This window comes from Phoxinus phoxinus (genome assembly GCF_949152265.1).
Source record: "Phoxinus phoxinus genome assembly, chromosome: 22".
Taxonomy (NCBI): domain Eukaryota; kingdom Metazoa; phylum Chordata; class Actinopteri; order Cypriniformes; family Leuciscidae; genus Phoxinus; species Phoxinus phoxinus.
This window is the reverse complement of record NC_136897.1, coordinates 21,350,358-21,377,822: the sequence shown is the minus strand read 5'-3', so window position 1 is coordinate 21,377,822 and position 27,465 is coordinate 21,350,358. Positions and strand designations below refer to the sequence as shown.

At 38.3% G+C, this 27,465-nt stretch overlaps 2 protein-coding genes across 6 annotated transcripts; one reads left to right on the top strand and one right to left on the bottom strand.

Moving 5' to 3' along the window:
• Nucleotides 1-10: 10 nt before the first annotated feature.
• Nucleotides 11-5,596, top strand: cflara (CASP8 and FADD-like apoptosis regulator a). The gene is made up of 10 exons (XM_079598443.1): nt 11-218; nt 1,103-1,726; nt 1,932-2,034; nt 2,203-2,338; nt 2,721-2,767; nt 2,871-2,934; nt 3,022-3,071; nt 3,198-3,276; nt 3,566-4,073; nt 4,190-5,596. The coding sequence occupies exons 2-10, from the start codon at nt 1,383-1,385 to the stop codon at nt 4,311-4,313; spliced, it is 1,455 nt and encodes a 484-aa protein (XP_079454569.1). The 5' UTR covers nt 11-218; nt 1,103-1,382; the 3' UTR covers nt 4,314-5,596.
• On the bottom strand, nt 4,793-24,650 carry LOC306991016 (UDP-glucuronosyltransferase-like). Of its 5 annotated transcripts, none has more exons than XM_079598441.1 (6): nt 24,384-24,650; nt 21,200-22,433; nt 10,331-10,462; nt 9,355-9,442; nt 7,239-7,458; nt 4,793-7,155 (listed from the first exon to the last, which is right to left on the bottom strand). In XM_079598441.1, the coding sequence occupies exons 2-6, from the start codon at nt 22,115-22,117 to the stop codon at nt 6,876-6,878; spliced, it is 1,638 nt and encodes a 545-aa protein (XP_079454567.1). In that variant the 5' UTR covers nt 22,118-22,433; nt 24,384-24,650; the 3' UTR covers nt 4,793-6,875. The 5 variants fall into 5 exon arrangements, with proteins under 5 accessions (XP_079454567.1, XP_079454568.1, XP_079454565.1 ...); XM_079598442.1 differs by having other exon boundaries at nt 21,200-22,260; nt 24,384-24,633; XM_079598439.1 differs by lacking the exons at nt 21,200-22,433; nt 24,384-24,650 and adding an exon at nt 18,997-19,925.
• Nucleotides 24,651-27,465: the final 2,815 nt, after the last annotated feature.

Genomic DNA, 27,465 nt, shown 5'->3' with positions numbered 1-27,465 from the left:
GAATTAGCACTAATGAAGTGTAACAAGAGAGAAAGGAGTTCTTACTCATTCGGTGAGTTAGAACAAGGTGTGCATGAATGATCAAAACGAAACTAAATCGAGTTCCCGACGTAGGGAGGGAGTGGCTTGTTAGTTCTGTAATCTGCAAACGGCTGTCTACTTTTGCTCTTAGTTTTTTTTATCTTGAGACGACGAGATGAAGCCACACAGCGTCAACGGTAATATATCGTCAAACGATATGTCTTTCTTTCTTTCTGTTCGTTGTAATGGGATGTTTTTTTTTTGAATAGCCGAATACTTTATAATTGTAAGGTTGTTTATTTATAGGTCCATAAAATAAGTAGTTGCGCACGTAGGCCTACCAGTTAAAGGCGAATTAAGATGGAGTTTTAATAATCCGAATAGTCTACATATTTTGTTTGACGCATGACGTGGTGAACAACATGGGTAAATAACGCTAGTTTATCGCAACATAGTGAAGTGTAGCTCATAGTGTAGCTCTATCTTATTTTAAAGGTGGTTATATATGTTGCCATTTAAACATTATAGCTCCTCCCTAAACATGGGAAAGAGAGCGAACGCTTACGTGTCCATTTCAAGACGTCATTTGGTCATATATTAAACTATTCTTTTTATTCGGATCGAAGTCGGTTGAATCTTTTTAGTGAGGACGTAAGATCTGTTTAGAAACAGTTTTTGTGTGTGAAACGAACAGTTCCAAAGAACCGAAATGCAGAAGTAATACGCCTTATGGCTATTTAAAACACGCCAGAAATGCATGCGTGGGTGACGAGAGTTTCGGGAACGTGAGTTAGGTAATGTGTGAAGCTGTAGGAAGTTTGGGAACGTAACCAAGCAACTTCACGGGAATCCCCATCAAAATTGCACGTTGTCCAAAATGCGGGGTAAAATCCCCCAAGTGGTCAATGCAAACCAACATGAAATATACCTGTGTTTCTTTAAGTAGATTTGTAAATGCAATTTATTTATTGGGGATATCCAGGTACTTTATATTCTATAGAAGGCATGGTTTCATTTTGAGCTAACATCACCTCTTTTTGATCCCCATTTCTTCTCTCCCTTTTTCTTTCATTGTCTCCAGGAGATAAGCCTCTATGCAGGCATCACCATCAAATCTTTTGGCCTTCAAAACTTTAAGAGCTTTCACACTTAAAAGTGTAAATCCAAAGTGGCTGTTGATTTCTACAAGAATGTGATGAATGAGGCTGCGGTGGATTTTTTTTTCTCTGTCAAGCTAAATACAATTTTCATTCAATAATTTCTTCAAAAAATATATATATTTTTTTTTTCTTCTTTTTTTTCTACTGTTTTTCCGGACTTGACAAATGGATGTTTAAAATGTCCTACTCCCAGCTTTTAAAATGACCCAAACTATAAGCTACAGCCTCTATACAGGCTCATACAGGGAAATGGCAGATGGATTTTCTATCATGGTTAACAATGTGACCGCAAATCTTAACAAGGAAGAGTGTAGGATCCTCCTGTACCTGTGTACGGATTTGTTCACCAACAGCTGTGTGGAAGATTTGAGAGGAGCTTTGCTGGCCTTTGCCAACCAAGCGGGTCAATCTCGGGCTGGTGATGCCCTGCTGATGGAGCTCATGTTCCGAATGAAGCGTTTTGATGTCCTAAAGAAAGTTTTCGGCACCAACAAACAACAGGTAGAAACAATTCTGAAAGAGGGAAGGGCCCTCTCAGATTACAGGTAATTTATCCTATTAATTCTTTCATGTCTGAGAAAAACAATCCATGTGGTTAAAATATCTATGGTAATGAAAAGTTTTATTTTAGAGCCTGACATTATGTTTTGGGGGTTATTAGAGCAGTCTCTGAGGAAAAAACCAAGCAGAAATACCCATGATATGGGTATGTTATTTTCACCCACCTGAATGTTGATCTAATTTCCACAGGGTTCTAATGGCAGATTTGAACGAAAACCTGGACAAGGATGAGTTACGGTGCTTTGTCTTTCTCCTGAGTATGCTACCCAAAGAAAAAATAACTAGAACTACCGTAAGGCTGGAGAAATTAAACGTTTACCCTTCAGAATGTTTGTACTAAATAATAATTATACTAAACTGAACATAAATATGCATATGGTATGATAAATCTACCAATTTTCTGGGATTTATGTTATGTGCATGTTTGTCTAATTTTTGTGTCATGGCATTTGATTTCTAGAGTTTTCTAGATGTGGTGGTGGAGTTGGAGAAGTTAGATGAAGTATCTTGTGAAAACGTAGAACTACTTGAACGGTGTTTGAGGAAAATGAGAAGAATGGATCTTGTCAAAAGGATTCAAGCCTACCAGAATAGAGGTCAGTCATTTGTGAGGTCACTTTTCTTTTGGTTGTTTGGTCAACTGCTTGTCAGCAGATAAAAATGTACTGCAAGGGTTATGCAACAATTGGTTACTGCTTTTGATTTGATTATGCAAACTTAATTTGCTATTGAAACATGCATTTAAAAAAAAACACCATGTCGGCCTTAAGAACCTAGAACATTTTGCACATTATAACCATATGATAATGCTTAATTTTACCCGCAAAAGTCTCTCAAAGTTCTCAAATTTTCCAAGCTAAAGTTTATTTAAAAAAAAATTTAAATCATGGTTGAATTTTTTTTTTTTGAGCGGCAAGTACATAGAAAAATGTAATAGTTCATAATTAACTCTACAAAATTCATTTATAATTTATTCAGGTCAGAATTTACCATGTCCAGTCCCTAAAGTTCAGAATTCCTCTAAGGTAAGAGTTTTAGACAAAAAAAAAATTTCTATCTTCCCTTTAGATACAGTATGTTAAATGATGATACTTTTACTTATTGTATCTCTATATTTCTTAATTTCAGTTAACTCCTGGGAAGTTTCCTTCTTCCATTAAACCAGTGAAACGACCACAAAGCTGTTCTCAAGGTGAGATTTTATTTGTCAGTCTTCATTTTTAGCTTGAATTAAGATTCTATGGATAACATAACAGTTTTGCCTTTGGTCTTTTTCTAGAGTTACAAAATTTGAAGCTTTCGGTGCCAGAAACGGGGACACAACAACAGGTAATAAATTGGCTTCTCACTAATTAATAAATGGTCATCGTGGCAAAGCCAATCAATTTTTCTGATTTGTCATTTTATTTATGAATAGGTTAAAGCTATTCCTCTCACTGTCTATTTGTCTGCTAGGCTTTTGTGAAGGAGTACCAAATAAATCCTGAGCAGAGAGGCCTTTGTGTGATTATTGACTGTGTTGGCTTTGATGGACGTAAGTGTGTGTGATAGTGTCATTTACTACTTCTGAAAACATCATCTGTTTTTGACCCATTGGTTTGTTAGGGAAACTTGTCTGCAGGAAAAAACTAAATTACATCATGGCTGATTTATTTAAAAAAAAAAGTGTAATCCCATTTTCCACCCACAATGTTCTAAAGAAATTGCTGTTTTCATTGGGCTTTTGTTTTCCCTTTAAATACAAATGAGGAAATGTGAGAAAAGAATGCGTTCTTGCGCAAAACATCTGCATCTAAATGTCTGCGCTGTTTGTGTCCTTTCAGAGATGTTGAATCAGACATTTGAGCGTCTGGGTTTCAGGGTCATTTTGCACTCTCTCCTGGGTCTAAAAGAAACCCAGAAGGTCTTGGAAGACCTGGTTCTCAACAGGAGCCTTCAGAAGGTCAACCGCTTCGTCTGCTGCCTCATTAGCAGGGGAACGGACACTCATCTGTCGGCTACAGACTTGAACGGCCTGGGCATCAGGCTGGAGGATCTCAGGCAGCTTTTCAGCCCAAACCATTGTCCCTCACTGGGTGGGAAACCCAAACTGTTCTTCAACCAGATCTACAAGACCACAGTAGCCCCTCCAACACCGTCAATGGATGATGAATACCTTGAGACGGATGGACCAAAATGCCGGTATCCTGGGAGGGACAAGAGGACTGTCCCAGTGTCAGCGGATGTCCTTTGGAGCGTGTGCACAGCAGAGGCAAAACTGCTGGAAGATTCTGGCCACCAGTCGGTTTACCTCCATGCGTTACACACTGCCTTATTGAGGGGGCATGAGAGGTACTTTACTTTATTTTACCTTGTGACCAGACATTTAACACTGCAGTAACCTCAAAAACACCATACATGCCGAACAAGTCCCCTTATTCTGTTTTTTTCCCCCCTTAAATTTGCAGAAAGAGTCCTTTATTGGACAACATGACAGAGGTGAACAGAAACGTGTTTAGTCACAATCAGCAGAATCCTGAGAAGTATCAACTTCAACTCTCCCATACTCTACGGGAAACTCTTTACTTGTAACACGTAATGTGTGCTACACAACACAACACAACACAAACTTCTCTTTTCTTTTTTCTTTCTGTCCCTTTCTCGCACAGACACTCTACTTGTTTTAGAATAGAATTTAGTGCACAAAACTGTCCAAACGAGTACACATAACTGCATAGCATACTACCATGATAATCGATTGTTTTCACAATTTTATTTTTTATTAATGCTTTTATTTATTTGTGAGCCTTTATCCGTGTTGCAGCTATTACAGTGTTCTGTGTTGCAGTCACTGTGCTAGTGTCTCATTATTTAACCGAGTTAGAATACCTTCAGTCATTAGTCAAGCTAAAATAAGTTTATTTCTATAGCACTTCTCAAATGACTTATTGTGTCTGAGCAGCTTTAAAGAAAATCATGTTTAGATGCTCCAAAGGAGAAAAGCAAAGGCGGCTGTGGCAAGCAAAGCAACTCTATGAGATGTTTAGGTGAAGAGGGACAAAATCTCGAACTTTTAGGAACTAAACCACGCATGACATTGAATGTACAGGTGATAAATGTATAGTCGTATATCATATGTTGTAGTAATAGTCGTGTTCATTGAATTCATCTTCGATATGTATGATGTGAGAAAGTTTAGAGTATTTTACATCGCATCCTCTTAATGTCCTTCTTTTTCACAGTTGTGTAAACATGTTTGTTTAATAATACACACACCGATTAGGTTATATCCTTATTGTCTCCTAATTTTAATATTCTAGATAGCAGTAGGATGGAGTTTTATGACTTTAATGAGCGTGACGGATTGTAGAATGATGGGTAACTTCAAGTACAGTACTGCATAGATAAAGTCTTCGGGGCTTTTAAATTAAGTTTATCTAGGAATAAGTCAGAGTAGCCACTTTTATACTTTTTCAATTAAATTTTTTGCATAAAATGAAGAATTCTTAGTTTATCCTCTGTATTTATATAATATATAGTTAAACACTGAATATCAAATCATTTAAACGTATATCTATTGGTCATTTAATCACTTGTCATATTTATGTAGCCTAATTCATAACCCCATATTTTATCACTTCAGAGATATAAGTAGCCTACTAATTGGTCTTGTAGAATTTCAGTGAAGAAACTGGATGATTTGTATTTGCAAATGATGAATGAACGGAATGTGAAAAAAGTGACCATAAAATATTGTGCTTGGCAGGAAAAAAATGATAGAGTAGGTGAGTATTAGGATTAAAAATGTCATTAGCTTAACACTCTTTTTGTGTTTTACTTGAGATTCTACAAATAAAAGACCAGATTTGATTAGATGGAATTTGAGGTTTGATTTCTTGTCTTTTCTTTCTTCAATAATTTCATCACGCGAGCTTAACGAGGCATTTGTCGCCGTCTACAAATATAATTGGATAGTTTAGTATAATAAACATCTGTTTCACTTTCAAAATACAATATACATTTGAACAAAGCATGCAGCAAAATATTATTTAAAAAATGTAATTTTAGCAGGCCTCTTTTCCCCTCCACCAGGGGTCGCTTAAAGTAAATGTAAGAAAATAGGTTTTGAATTTTACTTTACTTAGTGTTTTAGAAACTACATTTACAAACGAGACTGTTCAACAGTTTAAAAAGATTTTGAGTTTTCACGTCTTGCACAACCATAGTTTTCAGCAGAAATGAAACTTGGGATTTACTTTTTTTTTCCAGTTTAAAGAAAAGTGATATTAAAATTTGTGTTTACAATTTCAGCCACTAAATATAACGACCCTTGCACAACCAGTTTTTAACTAATCAGATGTACAGTAATGTTAGATCATAGGGTTCTATTGTTATAGCCTATATCATGTGAGAAAAGAGCCTGAGGTTTTTGTATTACATAATAAATGCTGTTCATATTTTAGGATTTTATTTTATCCAGTTCAGAGAGTGATTTTTCACAAGGTAAGAGAGCACAACAAAAATGTTCCTTTCATACAAAATTGATTTGTCGTGATCATTTAACTGAGCATAGGAGCAAAATTAACAGGAGAAAAATCTAGGGAAAACAAATTAGGCAATTCAGTTCACATGAGAATTTTTGAATGCCTTGGTGTTGATCATAAGTCGATGAAACATGGAAGATGAATGAATTTCAATTGAAATAAAAACAAAACAATGGTTGTAAAAATTAGACAAGCTTATACTTTTGTTTCACAGCCTTAATATGTGTCATTCAACACAGCATCTATCCTTCCTGATTAAGGTCCATTAAGAAAATTCCATTATCCAGAATTCCTGTGGGTTCAGGAAAATTAAAAATATATATGTTAGTGACTACAATTATCGGTAAGTAGTAGTCGGTGATATCAAAATGAAAGCATGTAAAACTAATGATGTACAGAATATGTACAAAATATGTACAGATGAAACTGCTTCAAAATATAGATGTGATCCCCGTTTACAAAACTGCAGCTTTAAAAAACAAAAAACTTTGGCTCAGTTGTCAGCTGATGGAAGTCAGGCGTCTCATGGCTTTAGCATTGTGACACTGAAACAATAGCTGTAGAAAATGTTTGCTTTTATAAGCAAAAAAACACTTTTTAATCTCAATACTCAGTCTTCCTTCCTTTTCTGCGCTTTTCTACAGCAGCGTCTCCAGCACAGTGCGCAGCATTTAAATGTTGCTAGGGTTACAATCAGTACAATAAAGAGCAGAAAGCCAATCACATCCAGACTGTGGTACTGAAGCCAGTTGAGGTCATGGGCAGCAGGTCTCAGATGCTCCGCCCCCTTGTGTCTCATGACAAACTCTGTCCAGTACACCGCCAGATCCAAGGGCTGAATGGGACGGTCATTGTGTATGGCCGACAGCTTCTCCATTTTTTGCTTATAGCTACAGGAGACAGTAAGAGAGATGCATTGAGATTATGAAAGAGAAAAATAAGAAACATGAAAAAATGATGTTCAAACAGTCACCTGCTGTCATTAATAACTGCGTTGAGAGCATCGACTAGTGTTTGTACAGTGATGTCATGGATGCTGAGGATTACTCCCACTCCTCGAGTTGCCACGCGGTGCACGTTGTCACCCTGGTCACCAAAAAGGGGAAGCATCACCATGGGAACACCATGACAAATGCCCTCATATATTCCATGCGTCCCACCATGAGTGATAAAGGCTCTTGCTTTGGGATGACCTTTAATAAATGACATAAGTTAAAGTCACTTATTGCTTTTGACAGGACTAAGTGGCTGGTATATACAGCAGATGATGATGATAAAGATGAAGTGTTAAAGGGATAGTTCACCTGAAAATTAACATTCTCGCTCTCAAGTTGTTCCAAACCTATATGAATTTCTTTCTTCTGCTGAATGATGATATTTTGAAGAATATGGGTAACCAAACAGTTGATGGACCCCATTGACTCCCGTAGTAGGGGAAAAAAATACTATGGAAGTCAATGGGGCCCATTGACTGTTTAGTTACCCACATTCTTCAAACTATCTTCTTTTGTGATGACATAATTTTTATTTTTGGGTGAACTATCCCTTTAACGTGTGGTCCAAAAGTCTGATTGAGTTTTTTACATTTATTTTAAAAATATTTTAAATTAATTTATAACTTTTTTTTTTTTTTGGTATTTAAACCTTATAATAAACTTTTAGGACTGAAAAATTTAAAACAAGAAGTTAAAATAAAACGAATATTCTCATCAAATAAACAAGTTGTAAACAAGTTGCCATATAAAGAAAATTCAAAGTTTCTTAGTTTTTCGTATATTCACTTTTGCATCAATTCAACTTTTCACTCAAAAGTATTGTGGTGATCATATAATTTGTAATAAAAAAAGTGTATCAAATTAGACGCAAAATAGAAGTCCCTAGCAACCTTCGACCTTTGGATCCAACTGTATAATGCTTCAATTTGAATTGTTCAGTAGTATGCTTTCAGATTCTCATACGTCATTTATTGATCTTTGCAGGTGAATTTCAAGAGATCAATAGGTGTACAGCCTAGACCACCCTTTTGATTTAAAATTGCCCAGAATTTATATAGCTGACAAATTGCTCATTGGTCCAGCATCAGTGCTAATATAACCACAGTTAATAGGATTAGCTAACATTATGAGTCTGAATGGGTTCTGCTCTCCAGTCATTGCAATCATACCTGACATGCCAGACAAATTAAAGACTTTACACAGCTTGCTTAACAAAAGCTGCTTCTGTGTTCTCGGTTTAATGATCCATGTTGTAGCTGGAATCTGTGGTTGGCTGATCCTTAACTAATCACACAAGGGATAAGCCAAGTGAATCCCTGGATTTCACAATAATAAATTTACCCCCCCACCCCCCGCCACAACACACACACACACGCACTGATCCTCACACACTTCTGGAAACACAAACAGATTCAGTGCTTTAGAATGAGCGATTTCTAACCAAAATGACTGCTTAACTTCAAATAAATGGTTACATTTCATTTTGATGGTCAACATTAGAGACTCTACTAACTATAAGTAACTTTGAAACTACATGTCAACTAACAGAGTATTAGTAGACTGTTAGGTTATGGTTAGGTGTTAGTCAGAGTTAGTAGAATAACTAAAGTTAAGAATGTCTGTTAGAGGAGCATCAAAATAAAGTGTTAGCCGATATTAAGCAGACAGTCTATCAATGCTCTAATGAGAGTTAGTTGACATGTAGTTGCAAAGTTACTTATTTAGTAGAATGTCGAAAGTATAGACCATTGAAATAGTGTTACAAAAAAAAGTCGTTCCAGCCCTGGAAAAACAGCATTTGAGAGAGGAATTTATTACACAATTCTTCGGTTCCATAGATCGGCAAATAGTTTTGTAGATCTGTACTTCCCTATTGATTATCAAAACAGAGCCATACTTTCAGCTTCAGAAGAATTTCAACATTACATATACAAAGCATTAAATTAGCAAATGAAATGCTGTATGGTATGGGAAAAGTGCTTTAAGGTACTCATTGCGCAGCTAAATGAAATATGACCATACACCTGGATGTACAATATATGTAAGCTTAGCATAAAAAACAACAACAACAACAAAAACCCCAGATAAACTCACCAAGTAAGTCATTCTGTGGAAGCCACTTCATCAGCTTAACGTTTTCAGGGACATTATCAGGCATCTCACCCGTATACCGCCACAGAACCTAGAAAAAGTGACATTCAGCACTATTTTTCACCAAAGCAACTTACAGTACAGTCTCCAATGACAGTCCTCCTAAAACTAGCTTATAAACACGTTATACAAATTATACAATAGTAAAATAATCTCAAACAGTTGAATCGGGTTACCAGACTTGATCTTTAACTACTAGAAGTACATTTTGTCTGTAATAATTTCAATGTAAGTATGTGGAAATCAATATATTTATATCAAGCCAAATGCATCTGCCAAACAATTGAGCTGACCTAGCAGAGTAAAGAAAAGTCTAGATTATCACATTTTCGAAGTTTGACAAACAGAAAATATCCAAATACTCTAAAAAATATATGCACTTTTAGAGTTGCTGAAAAAGTTACTCAGGTTAACTGATTCAACGATTCATTACCAGGTAAAATCTTTAAAAAGTCACTGTAAGCTCTTGCTGACAGCCGATTCGTGCTCTGTCAACAAACTAAAAAAATACTATCCACTCCAGTAACGCCCCGATACTGCCAAACCCCCCTTTAAGCACGCATGATGACTTTAATGAGAACAAGATGTTCTCCTGGACTTTCTCCCTGGCTGTAGCTAAAGCTCTGCGTGCAGCCTCCACTTAGTTGTACACTTTAACACGCAGGGAAAACAATTGGGTAAGTGGACTCATAAATCCAACAATCCTTAGCTGAGAGATGACTGAACATCTGGGATGCTGAAGAGAATAGGCTCAGGTCACGCACCAGCTCTAAAAGCCTGGCATTAGTCAATTTGGGTAGTTGAAAGGATTATTTTACACTTTGTTTGAACACTTAAGTTACACCAGAATAACTACTCAGACACTGCTTTGTATGTAGTTTCTGAAATGTATGCCGTTCCAACTTAAATTCTTTCTTACCCTCTGTGGAATCATACTGAAAGCCTCGAAGAAGATGGCAGCTTTTTCTTTTGGCATGGAAGAGACCAGAGATCCCAGACTGAACACCACAATACCATGCTCTCCAGAACCCTTGACAAATTCCTCCACCTCCTGTAAAAGACAGACAACAAGCCAGAGAAAAAGGCAAAATTAAGTCATGACATGTATAACTCAACGTTGTAAACTAGACATATAGCTGAGAAAAAGCAGACATGTTTGCATTATGTACTCGCACAGCTTCATAAGCAAGGCCCATTTTATCCCTTAATCAACACCGAACCATATCTATGTTCATCTGTCTGGTGTCTTTATAGGGTATATGTGCACACATATTCCACTTTAAGTCATCCACACAAACTGACACAACTTACAATTCATACTTGTTTTTCTACATGACAGAGGAAAAAAACATGGAAGTAATTACACTAGTTTTTAAATCTGATTTGATCTCATTTGCAGCATATACTGCAAGTGATTTAAGAATCTATGCTTTGCATGCATTCCACAACCACATAGTTTCCAGAGTTTTCTGACCTCGGAACTGATTATTTGGCCAGTAAAAAGAACCCCTGCCTTTGTTTCGGTCCCCACGAAAGGAAGGGTGGCTGACAAGGAAAATAACACAAGAGGAAAGCGAAGGAGGAGGTTGCGTGCCAAAGAATACACTGAACACATCATGTTGCCTTAGGTTAACAATGCCCTGGAGGGGGGAGTCATATTACCATGGGTTATGTTTGTATCTGGGAAAACATGATGCATGTTAGGGCAAAGCAACAATGTCAAAACTCAAAAATGGAACCCATATTCCCAGAACCGACAGTGACCCCAACCCAAATTTAAAAACCAGCCATGGAGGTGACATAACTTCTCTCCTCCTTAGAAAATCATAGCCTAGAACTAGTAGTTACTCACTACTGAACATGTTTAAGACATTATATTAACACCGCATTTATAAAAGGCAAAGACCTCATTGTAAAATTATTATTATTTTTGTATATTTTCTTATCCTGGATAAATATTCTGAATGATCTGATCCAATCTGACCAGTAATGCTGCCCATAATCATTATCATACACTGTTCGTTCATTGGCCAGAGGAGAATTGGCCTCCCGACCGCTGGTTTCTCCCAAGGTTTTTTCTTTTTTTCCCCTCTCCATTCTGTCACCTGATGGAGTTTTGGTTCCTTGCCACTGTCGCCTTTGGCTTTAGGCTTGCTTAGTTGGGGGCACTTAATATTCAACATTATTATTGATCTGCCTGCATTGACACCATTATGAGAGCTGAACTGAGCTGGACGATGACATCACTGTTTTCTCCAGAGCGGCTTTATATATATAAATAAACTAAATTAATAACTTTTTTACAAAACTAAAATCAACCATCACTGAACTTACTTAAGCTGGACTATGACACTCTTTTCTTCTAGATCTGCTGTACAGCAGAAACAAACGCTGTTGCATTATTTAAATTATTCATTATTAATACATTCATTATTGATCTGTATTGTAAATACAATCTGTATTGTAAAAAGCGCTATATAAATAAAGGTGACTTGACTTGACTTATCCTGAACAAATTCAAAAAAAGCCCCTCTGGTTACTTACAGCAGAAAGTAAGGCACTCTTCCGACAGTTGATGCCCCCGATGAGGACCATATTTGGCATGAGAGGTCTGGGGTACTCAAATGTAAAATCATATCTAAACAACCAGATAGCTCCGTGGGAGATGATATCCTGGTACGTCACATCTGCATCCAGGTATCTTGCAGCAAGTTCATTAAACTTGGCATACATTATTCGACAGAGCACCAGCTCCACGCCACTCATGACGAAATTCTGAATGCGCTCTACATAGGTCATTTTGTCAGTGCTGCCAGACTGAAACCGAGGTACATAGGATGGAGGAGAAGGACACTGTAAAGCCAAAAAGTCAAGGCCGCAAGGTATGCCACGGAGGAAGTAGACAGCAGGGACACCTAGAGCGGTAGCAATAATAGGTCCACATGGCAGGAAGGGATCGGTGAGCACTGCTTCAAAGTTCTCCTCCTTCAGCTTCTGCATTAGAGGTTTGTTGTAAAGCAGTGACTCACATCCTCGCACCTGCGACTCCGTGAAGTTCAGCAGCCGCTCCAATTGGACAATGATGTCCATCATCACAGGACTACGCTTGAACACCCCCTGCTGAAATCCTTTCAAACTGGTGGACAGCTCCTCTTTGGAGAGGCTCACCGGGAAGGTTTCGGTGCGGAAGAGCTCTGAACTCTGGATCAAGATGTTGGTCTCAGGCACCAGCAAGAGGATGTCATGGCCTCTCTGGGCCAGTTCGGTCGCCAACACCTTCATGCTGAGCCAGTGGCTGCCTTCAACAGGCATGACCAGCACCCGGCCACCCTCCGCAGGCCTCAGCCAGGCACCCAGCCAGAGCAGCAGCAGCCCTGAACCCAGCCCCCACAGCCAGCCCTCCTTCAGCATAACTGGGTCTGCCTAAGACCAGACACAAGTACTGAAAGAAAAGGAGAGGAGAAAACTCCTCCTCCAGGAAAGGGGGCTGTGCTTAGACTCTCTTGTGTGTGACTGAGAAACAAGAGAGTGAAAGGAAGAACAAGAGGGAATGGCATTTATCTGTGTTTTTGGCTGCAGATGTTAATCATGCAAATGATGGAAGGCAGTCAGGATGCCATTCTGTTTCGCAAAAAAACATTTCCTGAAAGGAATAACATGCATTTACACAAATCAAATTCTTACAAGAAGAAAAAATCAACGGGTGTTTTACAAATCTGCAAATTGTATATCCCATAACCAAATGCCAACATTATTCATTACAGTTAAGAGACTGAGGTCTTTAAACACTTATACAAAATAAAAGTTAAACTTATAAAAGCAGAACCCCTACTTTGTACGCATCCAAATACATCATAGTTCTTTGGCGGGGGATAACTATGGATTTAGCATTTAGCATTTGGAACCATTCCTAAGTAAAGTAAGACAACTCAAAGACTAAGTTACAAGCAGCTGAATAAACTCAAGTGTACAAGGAGGAAGCAATGTAACTCCTACCAGCACCTCCCCCTTCCCCTCAAACCTAGCTCGCGTGAGAAGCTCGCCACTCCTTTTGCTTTCAATCTCCTTGTGTCCGAGAGATAGCGTGACTAACAATACACCCCCACATGCTTTTTAAATAGCATTCCAAAACATATCCACATAGGGTATTTTGCTAACAAAGAGAAACAAACTATATATTTTTCTTCAAGAAAGACATTAGGAGTGAGGTACACTGCAGTATAGTTCTCTGATGGTCTCCTGTTTAAGAGACTGCTAATCCATCGACTGATTTTATATAAACCTTCGATAATCAGGTTATTTTTTCCAAAAAGTAGTAGCAACAGCAAAGTTCTTGGTAACACTTTAGAATACTGTTCCGTCATTAATTAATAACTATACAGGAACAAATTAGTAAGGCAATATTAAGTAACTACTATTTACTAAAAAGCAACTCTGATTAAACAATTAACTAAGTAAGTAATAGTGCTCAGTTGAATGTGGTAGTTTACTATTAGCTAAAGAATAACTTTTTTTTTTCATAACTCCCAGAGGACTACTACAAACTACTATATATAGGTTCATAATTAATTAACTAATTATTTGGATCAGTATTCTGATATCAAAAACATGATAACTCCCTAGTACTGGCTGGAGTCATTGTACAGTTTTGAGGTTTTTGTAAGGTTTTGGATAGTAATTTATTCAGATGGATTTGGTAACACTTGAGTCATTACTAGTGGGTTAATTATGAACCTGTATAGTTCTTAATAGTTCTCTGGGAGGTATGAAAAAAATCTACTAGTAGTACTACTACTACTTTTATTATTTTATTAGCAGCTCCCTGATTTGGGGGATCCATCGGTCAAAAAAGACCACCACTTTTCTGTTTTTTATTTTGAAGACTTACTGTCTGCACAAATTACACTAGCCGCAATCTGATTCTACCAACTAACACACACAAATTCCAAGCACATAAAATACTCCCGAATTACAACAAAGTAACCCAGTAAGATCCACTGACCCAGTCAGCCACATGCAAAATCCTACAAAAGCCATTGCTGGTTACCATATGTCTCCACAGTAATCATCCCCACCCAGCTACGCTGTGGGAATACAACACTAACAACTGAACTGATGTTTATCTCTTTAGGACTCTGCAAATATGACAGAGAGAACAGTGACACCTGCAGTCATTTTATGAAACACGAAAAATGGTGACAACAACAATCCCACTTGGAGTGATTAGACAAAATAAATTGAGTATTCGAGAAGGGTATAGGCAAAAAACACTTATTTTACCAAAAGAGTGCCTGATGATCATGCAACTCTAGTCTAGCGTATGTATGTGCATATGTATTTGCCCCTGGAAGGCCAGAGCAGAAATATAGTAACTGCTGCAAATCATTACATAGTCTTGACTTATCACCTACTGAAGGGCAACGTGGATTTAACCCATAACCTGCTATTAAAATATGCTTTGTCACTGAAATAATGTTTACAACACACACACAGCTTAGTTTACTGTCTTTGCTGCCTTACCTGTTCATGCATTGTTGTGTGAACTGAAGTACATTTATACCTAATATTGTATCGTTTAAAATTAATAGGTTAACACATGGACTTCTCTGTTTTGAACAAGTTTTTTTAGTGACTATTCTCAAATACAAGTAACAACCAGAGAAAATCTAAGAACAATGAATGACTTAAGTACAAAGTCCCACTCTTCTTTTGTCTTCTTTTAATTGGCTGAGATCCTAGGACCTTTGTCACCCTTTCCAGTCTGGGTTCACCCTCAAATAATAAAGTGTCTTTGAAAACGCATTAGTTTTACATTAGTATATTCTCACAATGTGAGTCTCAAATGTTGTGAATATTCGACATTTCAAAACATTTATTTGGAGAAGTTTACCATCTCATCATATGATTTAGAGTTACACTAGTCTCACCTTTTTCAGTGGGTTCCTAATTTCACAGTTTATTCCATCTATCAAAATCATGTAGGGATCTCCAGTAGGGATTGCCCTGGGGTTGTCAACTGATGAATATGTTTGGTCAATGTCGGGTTGAACAACTCCATCTCGTACGAGACTGGAAATGTCTTTGTGATCTTCAGTAGTGTTTGCCTGGACCTAAAAGCATACTGATCTCTGGAATCACCACAACCACTGTGTGACCTCTGTGTCCCATCTCTTCCAGTGACTTCCATCCATTGGTACCACTAACAGTTTCCAAGTCCAACTGCTCTTCCCAGACGGACTCTGGTGCAGCGCTGCACAACACAACACACTATACTGATCACTGGACATAAAACTGGCAGAGCTTAATGTTGATACTTGAACTATGTTCAAAGATACAACCAAGCTGCAACACATTCACGTATTAGCGGTTTAGCTGATTTATGGATTTCCTAAAGAGCTTATTTTCTAGTCTGTCATCCAAGGCAAACAGTGGCTTCTCAAAACAAAGGGATACTTTTTGTAGCACCTAAAAAGACTAGGATCACCTCAGCTTTGACCTCTTGGTGGACCAAAATATCAGTCTGCGAGCAAAGGCTTCAAGATGCTCACACGATGCAGCAGACGTTGATGAAAATACTGTATGAGTTTTGTGTGAAGAATTTTGGAACGTAAGACACAGAAACTGGGCATGCTGCGGTGGTAGAGCCTGATCTGCAGCCCGCAGGGCATACACTAATACCAATTAACTGATGCATTCAAGGATGTTGCTACAGAACATGTATAGCCACATTCATTAAAATGAACCTGGTAATGAATTACGTAAGTTTAGAGTCCCGCTCGTCTTTTGTTTCTTTTTACTGGCTGAGATCCCAGAAAATGTTGTCACCCTTTCCAGTCTGGGTTCACCTGCAGAAACTGTAGTGACTTTAAACATGCTTTAGTTTAATCACACAAAACGAGTCCTGAGAGTTGTGAATATTCTACAAATACATTCATATGGCCTTTTTGAAAAGTTTACCTTTTCATCACCTCATTTAGATGGTTTCTATGTCACATACTGTAGCATACAGATTTGATTGTAGATATCTAGTATGTATGCAGTTAAGTGCCTCAGACCTCTAAGTATCATGTGTCGAGCATAGGTGATTCTCACCTTCGTCAGTGGGTTCTTAATTTCACAGTTAATTCCTCCTATGAGATGCATGTTGGGCATCAGGGGTTTGGGGAACTCCAGGGTGAAATCATACCGCATTAACCAGACAGCTCCAGTGCTCAGGATCTCAGTCAAGCTCACATCTCTCTGCAGGAAGTTGGATGCCACTTCCTCAAAGGACCAGTAAAAAACCTTACATACTAGTGGTTCCAGCATGCTCACAAGAACGTTCAGCACACGCTGACCAAAAGACATGTGGTCTGAGTTTAATGTATGGAAACGGGGTATATATGAAAGAGGGTCTGGACAGGCTGTGGCCGCAGCATCAAGGCCACATGGCAATCCCCTTAACATGTACACCGCAGGTACGGAAAGATTAAGTGCCAATATGGGCCCCGTTGGTAGGGCAGGATCGGTTAAAACAGCATCAAAGTTTTGTTCTCTCAGAAACTCTATAAGCTCCTGGCTCTTGAACAGACTTTCGCTTGTAGAGGCCATTAAGTTAAACATCTTTAACATATTTCCCACTGTTGAAGTCACACTCTCCAGGAGGGATTTCCCTGAGGTTGTCAATTCACGAACTTGCTCTGTCAATATCTCGTCGATCAACTCCAGCTTGTATGGGACCGTAAATGTCTTTGTGATGTAGTGTTTGCCTGGACCCAAACGCATACTAATCTCTGGAATCACCACAATCACTGTGTGACCTCTGCGTCCCATCTCTTCTGCCACTGCTTTCACTCCTGTCCAGTGACTTCCATCCATTGGCACCACTAACAGCTTCCCAGTCCAACTGCTCTTCCCAGACGGACTCTGGTCCAGCGCTGCACAACTGACTATACTGATCACTAGACATAAAATTACCTCTAAGCGCATGTTTAGACAAAAATTCTTCTCCTGACATCGAGAGCCTCTGTGCGTGTTTGTCTCCCTATGTGCAAATGTATCAACTGACTGCTTTCGCAATTTATTATCAGATAGATAGCAAGAACATTGCTTTCCAGCTTGCTAGTGGCTAGACATATGATCTGGGAGGAACCTTTATTTATTTTCACATAATTCCAACACATTCATGGTATTACAATAAACAAAGCTCTCCAGTGTCTTTTTACAACAAAACTGAGAAGGCTTAACTTAATATTTAGCTTGTAGTTTGCAAGCAGTCATGACTGGTTAATAATTTGTCAGTGTCAAAAGAACTTCACTGGCAGTGTTGTTAATCATTGGACTGTCCAAAAATGCAACCAAGCCATGTTCATTTAGCAGTTTAGCGGGTTAATTAATATTATATATCCTAATTAGTTATCTTATAAACAAACAGTTGCCACTCATTCCAAAGGATACTATTTTCGCCTCCTTAGGAAGACTGCAAATCCCCTCAGCTTTAACCTCTGAGTTGAACACAGAGTATCCACAAAATTTTTTATTTAGTTTTTTATACAAAACACAGGAATTCTAATGAACAAGGCAGAAATAAAACCGGGATTCTTAATTTGTAATGTCTATGCTTTACTACCTCCAGCAGCTCATTAAAACAGATGAGGGGGATAAAAAATGCACTCTTACAGTCATTTACAACAGCTTTTTCAACTCCAGTCCTCGAGATCTCCTCACGGAATGTTTTAGATGTCTCCCTATTTAACAAGCTGATGAGTTGAATCAGGTGTTAATTAGCAAGACATCCAAAACATTCTGGAAGGTGGGTCCCCTGGACTGGAGTTGAGAAACACTGATTTACAACCCATTACAAAAGAAAAACATAACTCATCAACAGCAGATCATAAGCAACGGCTTGGTATAAATATGCAGTATTGATTGTGAATTGCTCTGAAACAAACATGCAGTGCTCACATCAATTTCATAGCATTTTGAAGTTTAATAATCAATTAGGCTGTATGGTGATTTCTGTTTTCTCGTGCCAAAATGTTAGACTTCTTAAAATGGAAGTTATTCCTTTTGTTATACCATTTAAGATATTCAAGACTTTTGTTGCATTAAATTTGATCAAACTGAATTTAAGACTTTATAAAAACCCACAGATACCCTGTGACTAATATATCAGTCGGCAGAGCAAAGGCTTCAATATCCTCAGAATGTTTAGCAGACATTGAGATAAATACATACTGAGTTTAGTGTGAAGAATCAAGGCATAAGATGAAGGGTTCAGGCAGGCTGTGGCGGGCAAGTTTAGTCCAATAAGTATCCCAATAAGTCAATTCTTGATTTTGCAGAGTAGGCAAGTTGAGTCAAAAAAAGTTCCCACTTTTATCCTTAACCTAAACCCTAACCATATAACCTACAGGAAAATGATACTGTAAATCATGTCCCCGCCATTTATCATGTCCTGAAAAGTTGACCTGTTCATCACCTATTTTAGTCTGTTTCTAGTCATGTAGCATATACAAATTTGATTGTTGATATCTAGTATAGGCTACTCTAGAACGTGCTTTGAAACTCTGAGTAACATGTAATGAGTATAAAGGTGATGCTTACCCTTGTCAGTGGGTTTCTAATTTCACAGTTAATTCCTCCTATGAGATGCATGTTTGGCATCAGGGGTTTGGGGAACTCCAGGGTAAAATCATACCGCATTAACCAGACAGCTCCAGTGCTCAGGATCTCAGTCAAGCTCACATCTCTCTGGAGGAAGTTGGATGCCACTTCCTCAAAGGGCCAGTACATAAACTTACATGCTAGTGGATCCAGCATGCTCACAAGAACATTCAGCACACGCTGACCAAAAGACATGCGGTCTGAGTTTTGTGTAAAGAAACGGGGTATATATGAAAGAGGGTCTGGACAGGCTGTGGCCACAGCATCGCATGGCGATCCCCTTAACATGTACACCGCAGGTACGGAAAGATTATATGCCAATATGGGCCCCATTGGTAGGGCAGGATCTGTTAAAACAGCATCAAAGTTTTGTTCTCTCAGAAACTCTATAAGCTCCTGGCTCTTGAACAGACTTTCAGTTGCAGAGGCCAAATATTTTAAAATCTTTTTCAAATGTTGCACCTTTGAGGTCACACTCTTCAATAGGGACTGCCCTGGTGCTGTAAATTCACGAACATTGTCCACCATAATTTGGTTGATTAGATCTTGCCCATACGAGACTGGAAATGTCTTTGTGATGTAGTGTTTGCCTGGACCCAAACGCATACTGATCTCTGGAATCACCACAATCACTGTGTGACCTCTGCGTCCCATCTCTTCTGCCACTGCTTTCACTCCTGTCCAGTGACTTCCATCCATTGGCACCACTAACAGCTTCCCAGTCCAACTGCTCTTCCCAGACGGACTCTGGTCCAGCGCTGAACAACTGACTATACTGATCACTAGACATAAAATTACTGCTAAGCGCATGTTTAGACAAAAATTCTTCTCCTGACATCGAGAGCCTCTGTGCGTGTTTGTCTCCCTATGTGCAAATGTATCAACTGACTGCTTTCGCAATTTATTATCAGATAGATAGCAAGAACATTGCTTTCCAGCTTGCTAGTGGCTAGACATATGATCTGGGAGGAACCTTTATTTATTTTCACATAATTCCAACACATTTATGGTATTACAATAAACAAAGCTCTCCAGTGTCTATAGTCTCTGACTATACTGATCATCACTAGACATAAAATGGCTCTGAAGTGCATCTTTCTAGCCAAAAACACTTAAAAAAGACAGACGTTGTGAAGCTTTACCTCCATGTGTCCGTTTGTCTCACTAAATGTGCAACTATATCAACTGGTTGCTTTTGCACTTTACGATCAAATAAGCCAGCAAGTAGATTGTTTTCCAGCTTTTGAGTGGATCGATACATGTGGGTTAACAGAGTTTGCCAGTTGCACAGAGACTTTGCTGGTTAATGATTACAATAATGATAGTGTAAACAGAACTTCATTATTGGTATTGCTAAATGTTTTGATATTTCAACTATGTTCAAAGATGCAACCAATCCACAAAACATATGCAGGCAGTAGAAGTTTAGCTGATTTATGATTTCCTAAAGAGGATTTCCTTATTTTCTAATTTGCGTTTGTAAGAAAGCAGTGAGATATCAAGCCAAAATACATTCTTTGTGGCCCCTGAAGAAGACTGAAGATCACCTCAGCTCTGGCCTCTCAGTCTGCAGAGCAAAGGCCCCAAGGTGCTCACTAGAATGTCAGGGTTCAATGTCATTAAAATAGGGTCCAGACAGGCTGTGGTGGTTGAGTTTAGGGTATCACAAAGAGGCCTAATGCAAAAAAATTGTGACAACCAATTCAAAGTGACCACCAAACATAGCATGCATCAGTTTTTATGTCGATGCATAGAATGAGTCTGTATAAGAGATGGGTTAAATCAAAACTCATCTCTTATAGAGCCTGTTTGTCATTCTAAGCAATCAGAAGCTTCTCAAGCCAAATAATACTCTCTCTTCGCTCTGATGAAGTGCACAAATCACCTCAGGGTTAACCTTAAAACCTTAAATTAAAACTTAAAAGCAACCCTTAAAGGGACAGTTCACCCATAAAATGGAAGTAAATTGTCCGCAAAACAATTTAGTTAAAAACATTATTAAAAATATCTTCTTTTGTGTTCCACAGAAGAAAGTCACATGGTTTTGTAACAACATAAGTGTGACAGTTGAAGCAAACATTTTTTTGACACCTATTTAAATAAGCAATCAAATGTCTGCAAACAAACACATCCCTCCACTCACCTTAATCAGAGGCCTTTTCACAGCACAGTTAATCCCCCCGATTAGAACCATGTTTGGCATCAAGGGTTTAGGAAACTCCAGGCTGAAATCATACCGCAGCAGCCATAGAGCTCCACTTTGCAGGATCTCCACCACACTTACATCTCTCTGCAGGAAACGGGAGGCTACATCCTCAGTAGACCAATATATCAGTCTGCAGAGCAAAGGCTCCAGGATGCTCACTAGAACGTTCAGCACACGTTGACGAAAAGACATACGGTCTGAATAGTGTGTAAAGAACCGTGGGACGTAAGATGGAGGGTTTGGGCAGGCTGTGGCCGTCGAATCTAATCCGCAGGGTAAGCCTCGCAACATATAGACAGCAGGTAAAGAGAGGTTATAAGCCAGGATGGCACCGGTTGGCACAGTTGGGCTGGTGAGTACCGCATCAAAATTCTGCTTTTTCAGGAAATCCACCAGCTCTTGGTTTAAGAGGAGACTCTCAGCTGTGGCCCTTTGGAAGTCCACAAATTTCCTAATGTTACTGATTCTGGTGCTGATCTTCTCCAACAGAGGCTGCTGCTTATTATCCATGATCTCAGCATTTCGAGCTTGGAGTTCATCCAGTTTTTGCTGTCCATATGGAACCGGAAACGTTCTTGTAGTGTAGTGTTTACCAGGTCCTAGCAGTACACTGACTTCTGGAATGACCACCATCACTTTGTGACCTCTGCGGCCCATCTCCTCCGCTACGGCTTTCACACCAGTCCAGTGACTTCCGTCCATGGGCACCACTAAAAGCGAACCAGTCCAACCAGGTTCTCTAGGATGTATCGTCTCTCCCACATCTGCAAAAGCAAGCATGAGGCACCCTACAAATGCAACCAATCTCATCTTTAAATCTTCATGTTCAAAGGGTGTATTTGAGGAGAGATGCATTCTGCCAATGATTCCTCAAGGTCTTGGGCAGAACTCTCTGTGAATCTCCCCCTTCACTGTATTGAACAAACTGGATCAAGGCTTGTTTTTCTGTGTGAATTCCTTGCAGGATTAACCAACTGTGTGATCAGGCCGGGACCACTCTTAAAATTGAAGCAGAAAGAGAAAAAAATGTCAATTTGACACCAGAGCCAATACATCTGTCTCACAAAGACCCTGGCAAAAAATGTAGGTACAAAGTCCTGCTTATCTTTTGTTTTCTTTTTACTAGTTGATATCCTGATGACCTTTGTTCCCCTTTCCAGATTGGGTTAACCTGCAGATAATAAAACTAGATAATGACTGAGTTTTAAACATTTTCACACAACGCGAGTGCTGAGGATCGTGAGTAGGCTATTCTAAATTTCAAACAAACTTATTTACATTGGCATCATCTGATTTGTCACTAGTCTCACACCATATAGCTACTGATCTTAGTAAAGCTGCTACCACAAGCAGTATCATGTAAAAATGAGACGTTCACCTTTGTCAATGAGTTCCTAATTTCAGTTTAGACTAGAGCTTATCAGCATCACGTTGGGCATCAGGGTTTTGGGCATCAGCAAGACTGCTCCAGTGCTCAGGATTTTATTTAGGATCAAATCTTTTGGCAGGAAGTTGGACCTCAAACATTTACTGAATGATGACTGGCACAATGACCTGCACTGTTTGCTACAAATATGCCTATATGCAAACAAAACAGCTAAATAATCTCATGGATGGACCTAACGGATTGTGATGACGTGTTATCAACACGGAAAATCTAGTAAAGTTTTAAAATTTTAATAAAAATGCAATACACATTTATAAACCTATAATTGTAAAAGAAATAATAATAAAAAGGTGTTTCTTATACAACGGTAGCGGTGGCAAATTTGACTTATTTCTCTCTTCTGACTGCGGTAACCAATCTATTGTTTCCCTCTTTAGGAAAATCGTGCAAACGCTATCACAGATTTTTTTTTTGAGAGTAGGCCTAAATGCAAATTCAAAAATGATATTTACTGTCGTTAAATGTCGAACCCCCGAAATGAGAAAGGGTCAATTGTCAATGGGACAGAATAATTTTTAATACATTGCATTTTTCAATGCATTGCATTGCGTGTTTTGAAAACGTCCTTAGTCTGACCACAGGGTGGTGCAATTACATCACACGGCAACCAAACCAAATCATATACCCTATCTGGTAGCATATGATTACTGGCAGGAGCGGATCTAGAAAATTATTTATAGGGTGGCAAAGGGGTGGCATGAGGTCTAAGCCAAGGGGCAACACCAACTAGCCCATGCATAGTTTTGGGGGATTTATGGCCTGACATACACAATTGTGTTAACAAACATTGCATTACCACAAAGTAATCATCTATACTGTTTAAAATTAAATAACAATATATTTTAATATAAATTTAAATAAAAAAATTAATAACAAACTTTCGAAATCCACCATGGCACCATGTAAAGATACTCAGTTTTTCTTGATTGCTATTAACACACAATTCATGAAACAATTCACCGTTTTCTCACAACTAGAAACACAATCTCAAAACTACCAACTTGCACAAACTTCCAGGTCAAAATAAAACATTCTAGTTAAAAACATTCTCTTCTGTCAAAATCTATTTTCTACATCAAATGACACAGAAAACTGAACCCCGCTGCACAGAACAGTGAGGTCAATTTATAACACTGAAAGAAAACTCTCTTATTGGGATTCAGGAATTATAGTGCAGCTCAATGTCTATTACAGTATACAACATCAATTTTGTTTTGTAAAATATGCTCCATACAGTACAGTAAAAAAGAATAATAAAGTAAATTCAGCATCCTCTACACATTTCATGGCCAAATTTCATAACAGTATACAGCCTATAGCAGTTACAGTACTTGGTCTTATGACACAAGACTATATTTCTCAGTTCTGAAAAAATACAGTAGGCTAAGGTTACAGATCAAAAGGGCTGCAAACTAAATTGACAATTACAAGTTTAAGATAATACAACATGTGCTGACTGTACATAGAATAGTGAAAATTCCCTCATCTAAGTAGCCTACTGTGTAGCCTACTGTAATTGACGATTCCTTCAGCTCTCTCTCTCCAGGTTGAAAAAATCTGACTGTTGTGTCATCAGTTTTGCTACCTCATTGTTTAACGTTTTGAGAAATGTGTCCTTGTTTTGAGAAGTTTGTTTAGCAATCGAGAAAAACTGCAATACAGTTAGATTCTTACCTAAATCTGCTATAAGTTTCTGTGATCGGGATCTTATTGATTACATTCGTCTGATGGCAAAAAAAGGTCTGTCCATGATGAAAGTGGAGCGCGCGTAACAATTACGAAATTGATCTCACACATATACGTACGCGATTAGATTAGAAGCTGCAGTCATTTTCCGATTCAAAAAATGGAAAAACAATTAGTAAATCAACTGGACTCACAAAGAACCGAATCATAAGAGTCATTTGTTAAAGGGTCATGAAACCCCCCTCTTTCAGCTCAAGTCTAGCACTATGGCAAGCCGTTTTAACATTTAATCATTTCAACTTATTTTTTAGATACTAGTATCTATTCCATTAAGTACTAGTACTTATTAATTAGCTACTAGTGCTTATTCTTTAGTTACTAGTGCTTATTCCTTTTTAAAGATAGGCTAGGCCTACTACTAGTACTTATTCATTAGATACTAGTTCTTATTTATTAGATACTAGTACTTATTCATTAGATACTAGTTCTTATTTATTATTATACTAGAAGGCTACTTATTCATTATACCATGGTCTGGGTGAATACTCGATTCTGATTGGCTGCAGGGTGTCCGTTAAAAAGTGTTAGAGGACACCTAGTAAAGTAGTTCTGGTGAAACTGCCTGTTTACCATTCGAAATTAATAAATAAATGCGCTGCCTACAACAGCTGTGAGTAACCATAGCAACAGGCAGTTGAAAAAAATGCATTTTTGAACCTGAAGGGTTCTACAAGCTGAGCGGACTATAAATATCTCCGGTTGATATCTCCTGCTAAATAAACCGTCAGGCAAGTTATTATTTGTAAAAACTAGATTTAGCCTAATTAAAATATAAACTAATGTTTTAAAAATGTTTTATTTGGCAAGTGACGCAGAGCTGCCAACTCTCACGCTTTCGCCGTGTGACACACGGTTTTGCCTGTTTTCACACGCACTCACGCCACACATCGCATTTCTCACGCAAAAAAGAAAAAGAAAAAACTCCCCGACCATAGATGGCGCTGATGAGCGTCACTGAACCCTATGCGCTGCACCCCGAACTTAGTAACAGAAGAAGAGATACAAGAAAGACGGCGGGGAAAACCGCGACGACTGGTGATGAGAATCTGAGCTCAGCTGAGAGATATTAGTAAATAAACCCGAACTTACCGAAATGTATGCCTCGGATCAATCAGTGTTTTTCAACCGCGGTAAGAAGTCAATAAAACAGGTAAATGTTAAATGTAAATGGCTGCAAAAAAACGGCTAGAACAATGTCACAATAAGTTACATTTACATCAGGAAAGCAATTTAATGACCATTTATAGGCTGGAAAAATTAGCTAGAGAGTTTTGTTAAATATGTCCACTATATTAGGCTACATATATTTTTACTTATATCATTAAAATATTATAAAGTTGTTATTATAATAAAGAACGCATTATATTTTATTTAAGTTGTTATTTTTAACCTTTAATAAAAAAATAGGGCTCTCTATGTTTTCAGCATTAGTGATTTATTTGTTAACATGTATCTACTGTAACTAATAATTATCAAAATGAATCGATATTGAATCAAGATGTCAAGCAATAATAAATACAGTAACCTGCCAGCAATTGTAACCATGCAGCTAAACATTGTAACATGTAGTCAGTAAACTTAATAAAAATAAGTTACCAAATGTTTTGACAATCACAACTTATTGTGATGCAAGTTTTTTTTCTCCCACACACAGAAATGTGGGAGAAATTTTCTCCCTTTCCCCCCCATTTTATTTAACTCTACTCTGGCCGTTCTGACTAGTCATAACATAAGACTAGTAAAAAACAGTTGTGACTAGTAACAAAAGATACTAGTGTCTAATAAATAAGTACTAGTATCTTTAAAAAGGTACTAGCACCTAAAGAATAAGTATAGTATCTAAAGATTTAAATGTTATAATAAACATCATATTAACATTTATTAAATGTTAAATTGGCTTGCCATACTAGCTCACAATATTTTTGGCAAATACAACTTAAAATGGGCGTGGATGGCTGTGAGAAGGGAGTGGAGTGGAGTGGGTGCGGTGTGGTTTTTCAACGGCTCTGTATGGCACGGCAGGGATATCTGCAGCAGTATGCAGGGCTCTGTGGAGGTGGAGGACTTCTCTCTTCCTGAATCCCCAGGGCTAAATAATAGAGCCATAATAGATGGCGGTACAGGTCCTCTGCCCTATCTATTTGAACCACCCACTGCCATGACTGTGGAGGAAAACATGGACGAACCGGAGGCCGCGCGGATGGGAGAAGTGTCAGAATGGCAGGTAACTAATCAGAGAAGAACAAAAATCCTTCGGCAGGCAAAAGTCCGACCTGAAATTAGCATAACGTTTTTATTCATAAATGTCCAATTTTGCAATAGATGTGTGTGTGTCCGTGGTGGATGGCCAACCAACTGCCCGGAGCCAGAGTCAGAGCCCTGGCCGCATCGCGAGGAAAGATATGCAACGCACTATTGCACAATGAATACAAACACTTGTCCCATGATTGCCTCCCTAATCTTGTACGCAATATCACAGTTTGACATGTCTGTCAATGGAAAGATCCACGTGGTGTCATGAATAGTTAAGAGACAGTGTCTTCTCATAGGATATGAAAGTTCAGTCTCATTAATAATTATGAGAGACCGATGAGTCATCAAAGCACGTACAGTGCACTGCCACGTCTGATGAAGATTTTAAACCCGGAAGACAAAATAGCGGATAAAAACTCAAATTTAACCATTTCCCCCATAGGCCTACTATTAAATCTAACAGATACTACCATTGTCTTCAATGGTGTTCAACACACCAGCTACCCCTGACTATGCACATGAAAGTAAAAAACCTGAAAGGAAAACCTCGATCTTTTCCCGTTTTCTTGCCATTATTTTGCTTAACGCTGTTTTTTTTTATCTCACCACATTGAAGGGCTGAATGGGCAGGGTAAGAGGCTGGTAAAGTCAAGATGACCACTTTCTTGTTAAGCAATAACAAAGCTGAACTTTATAATCAAAAAAAAAAAAAAAATATTTTAAATCATTATTTAAAAAACAAACTTATTATTCCAAA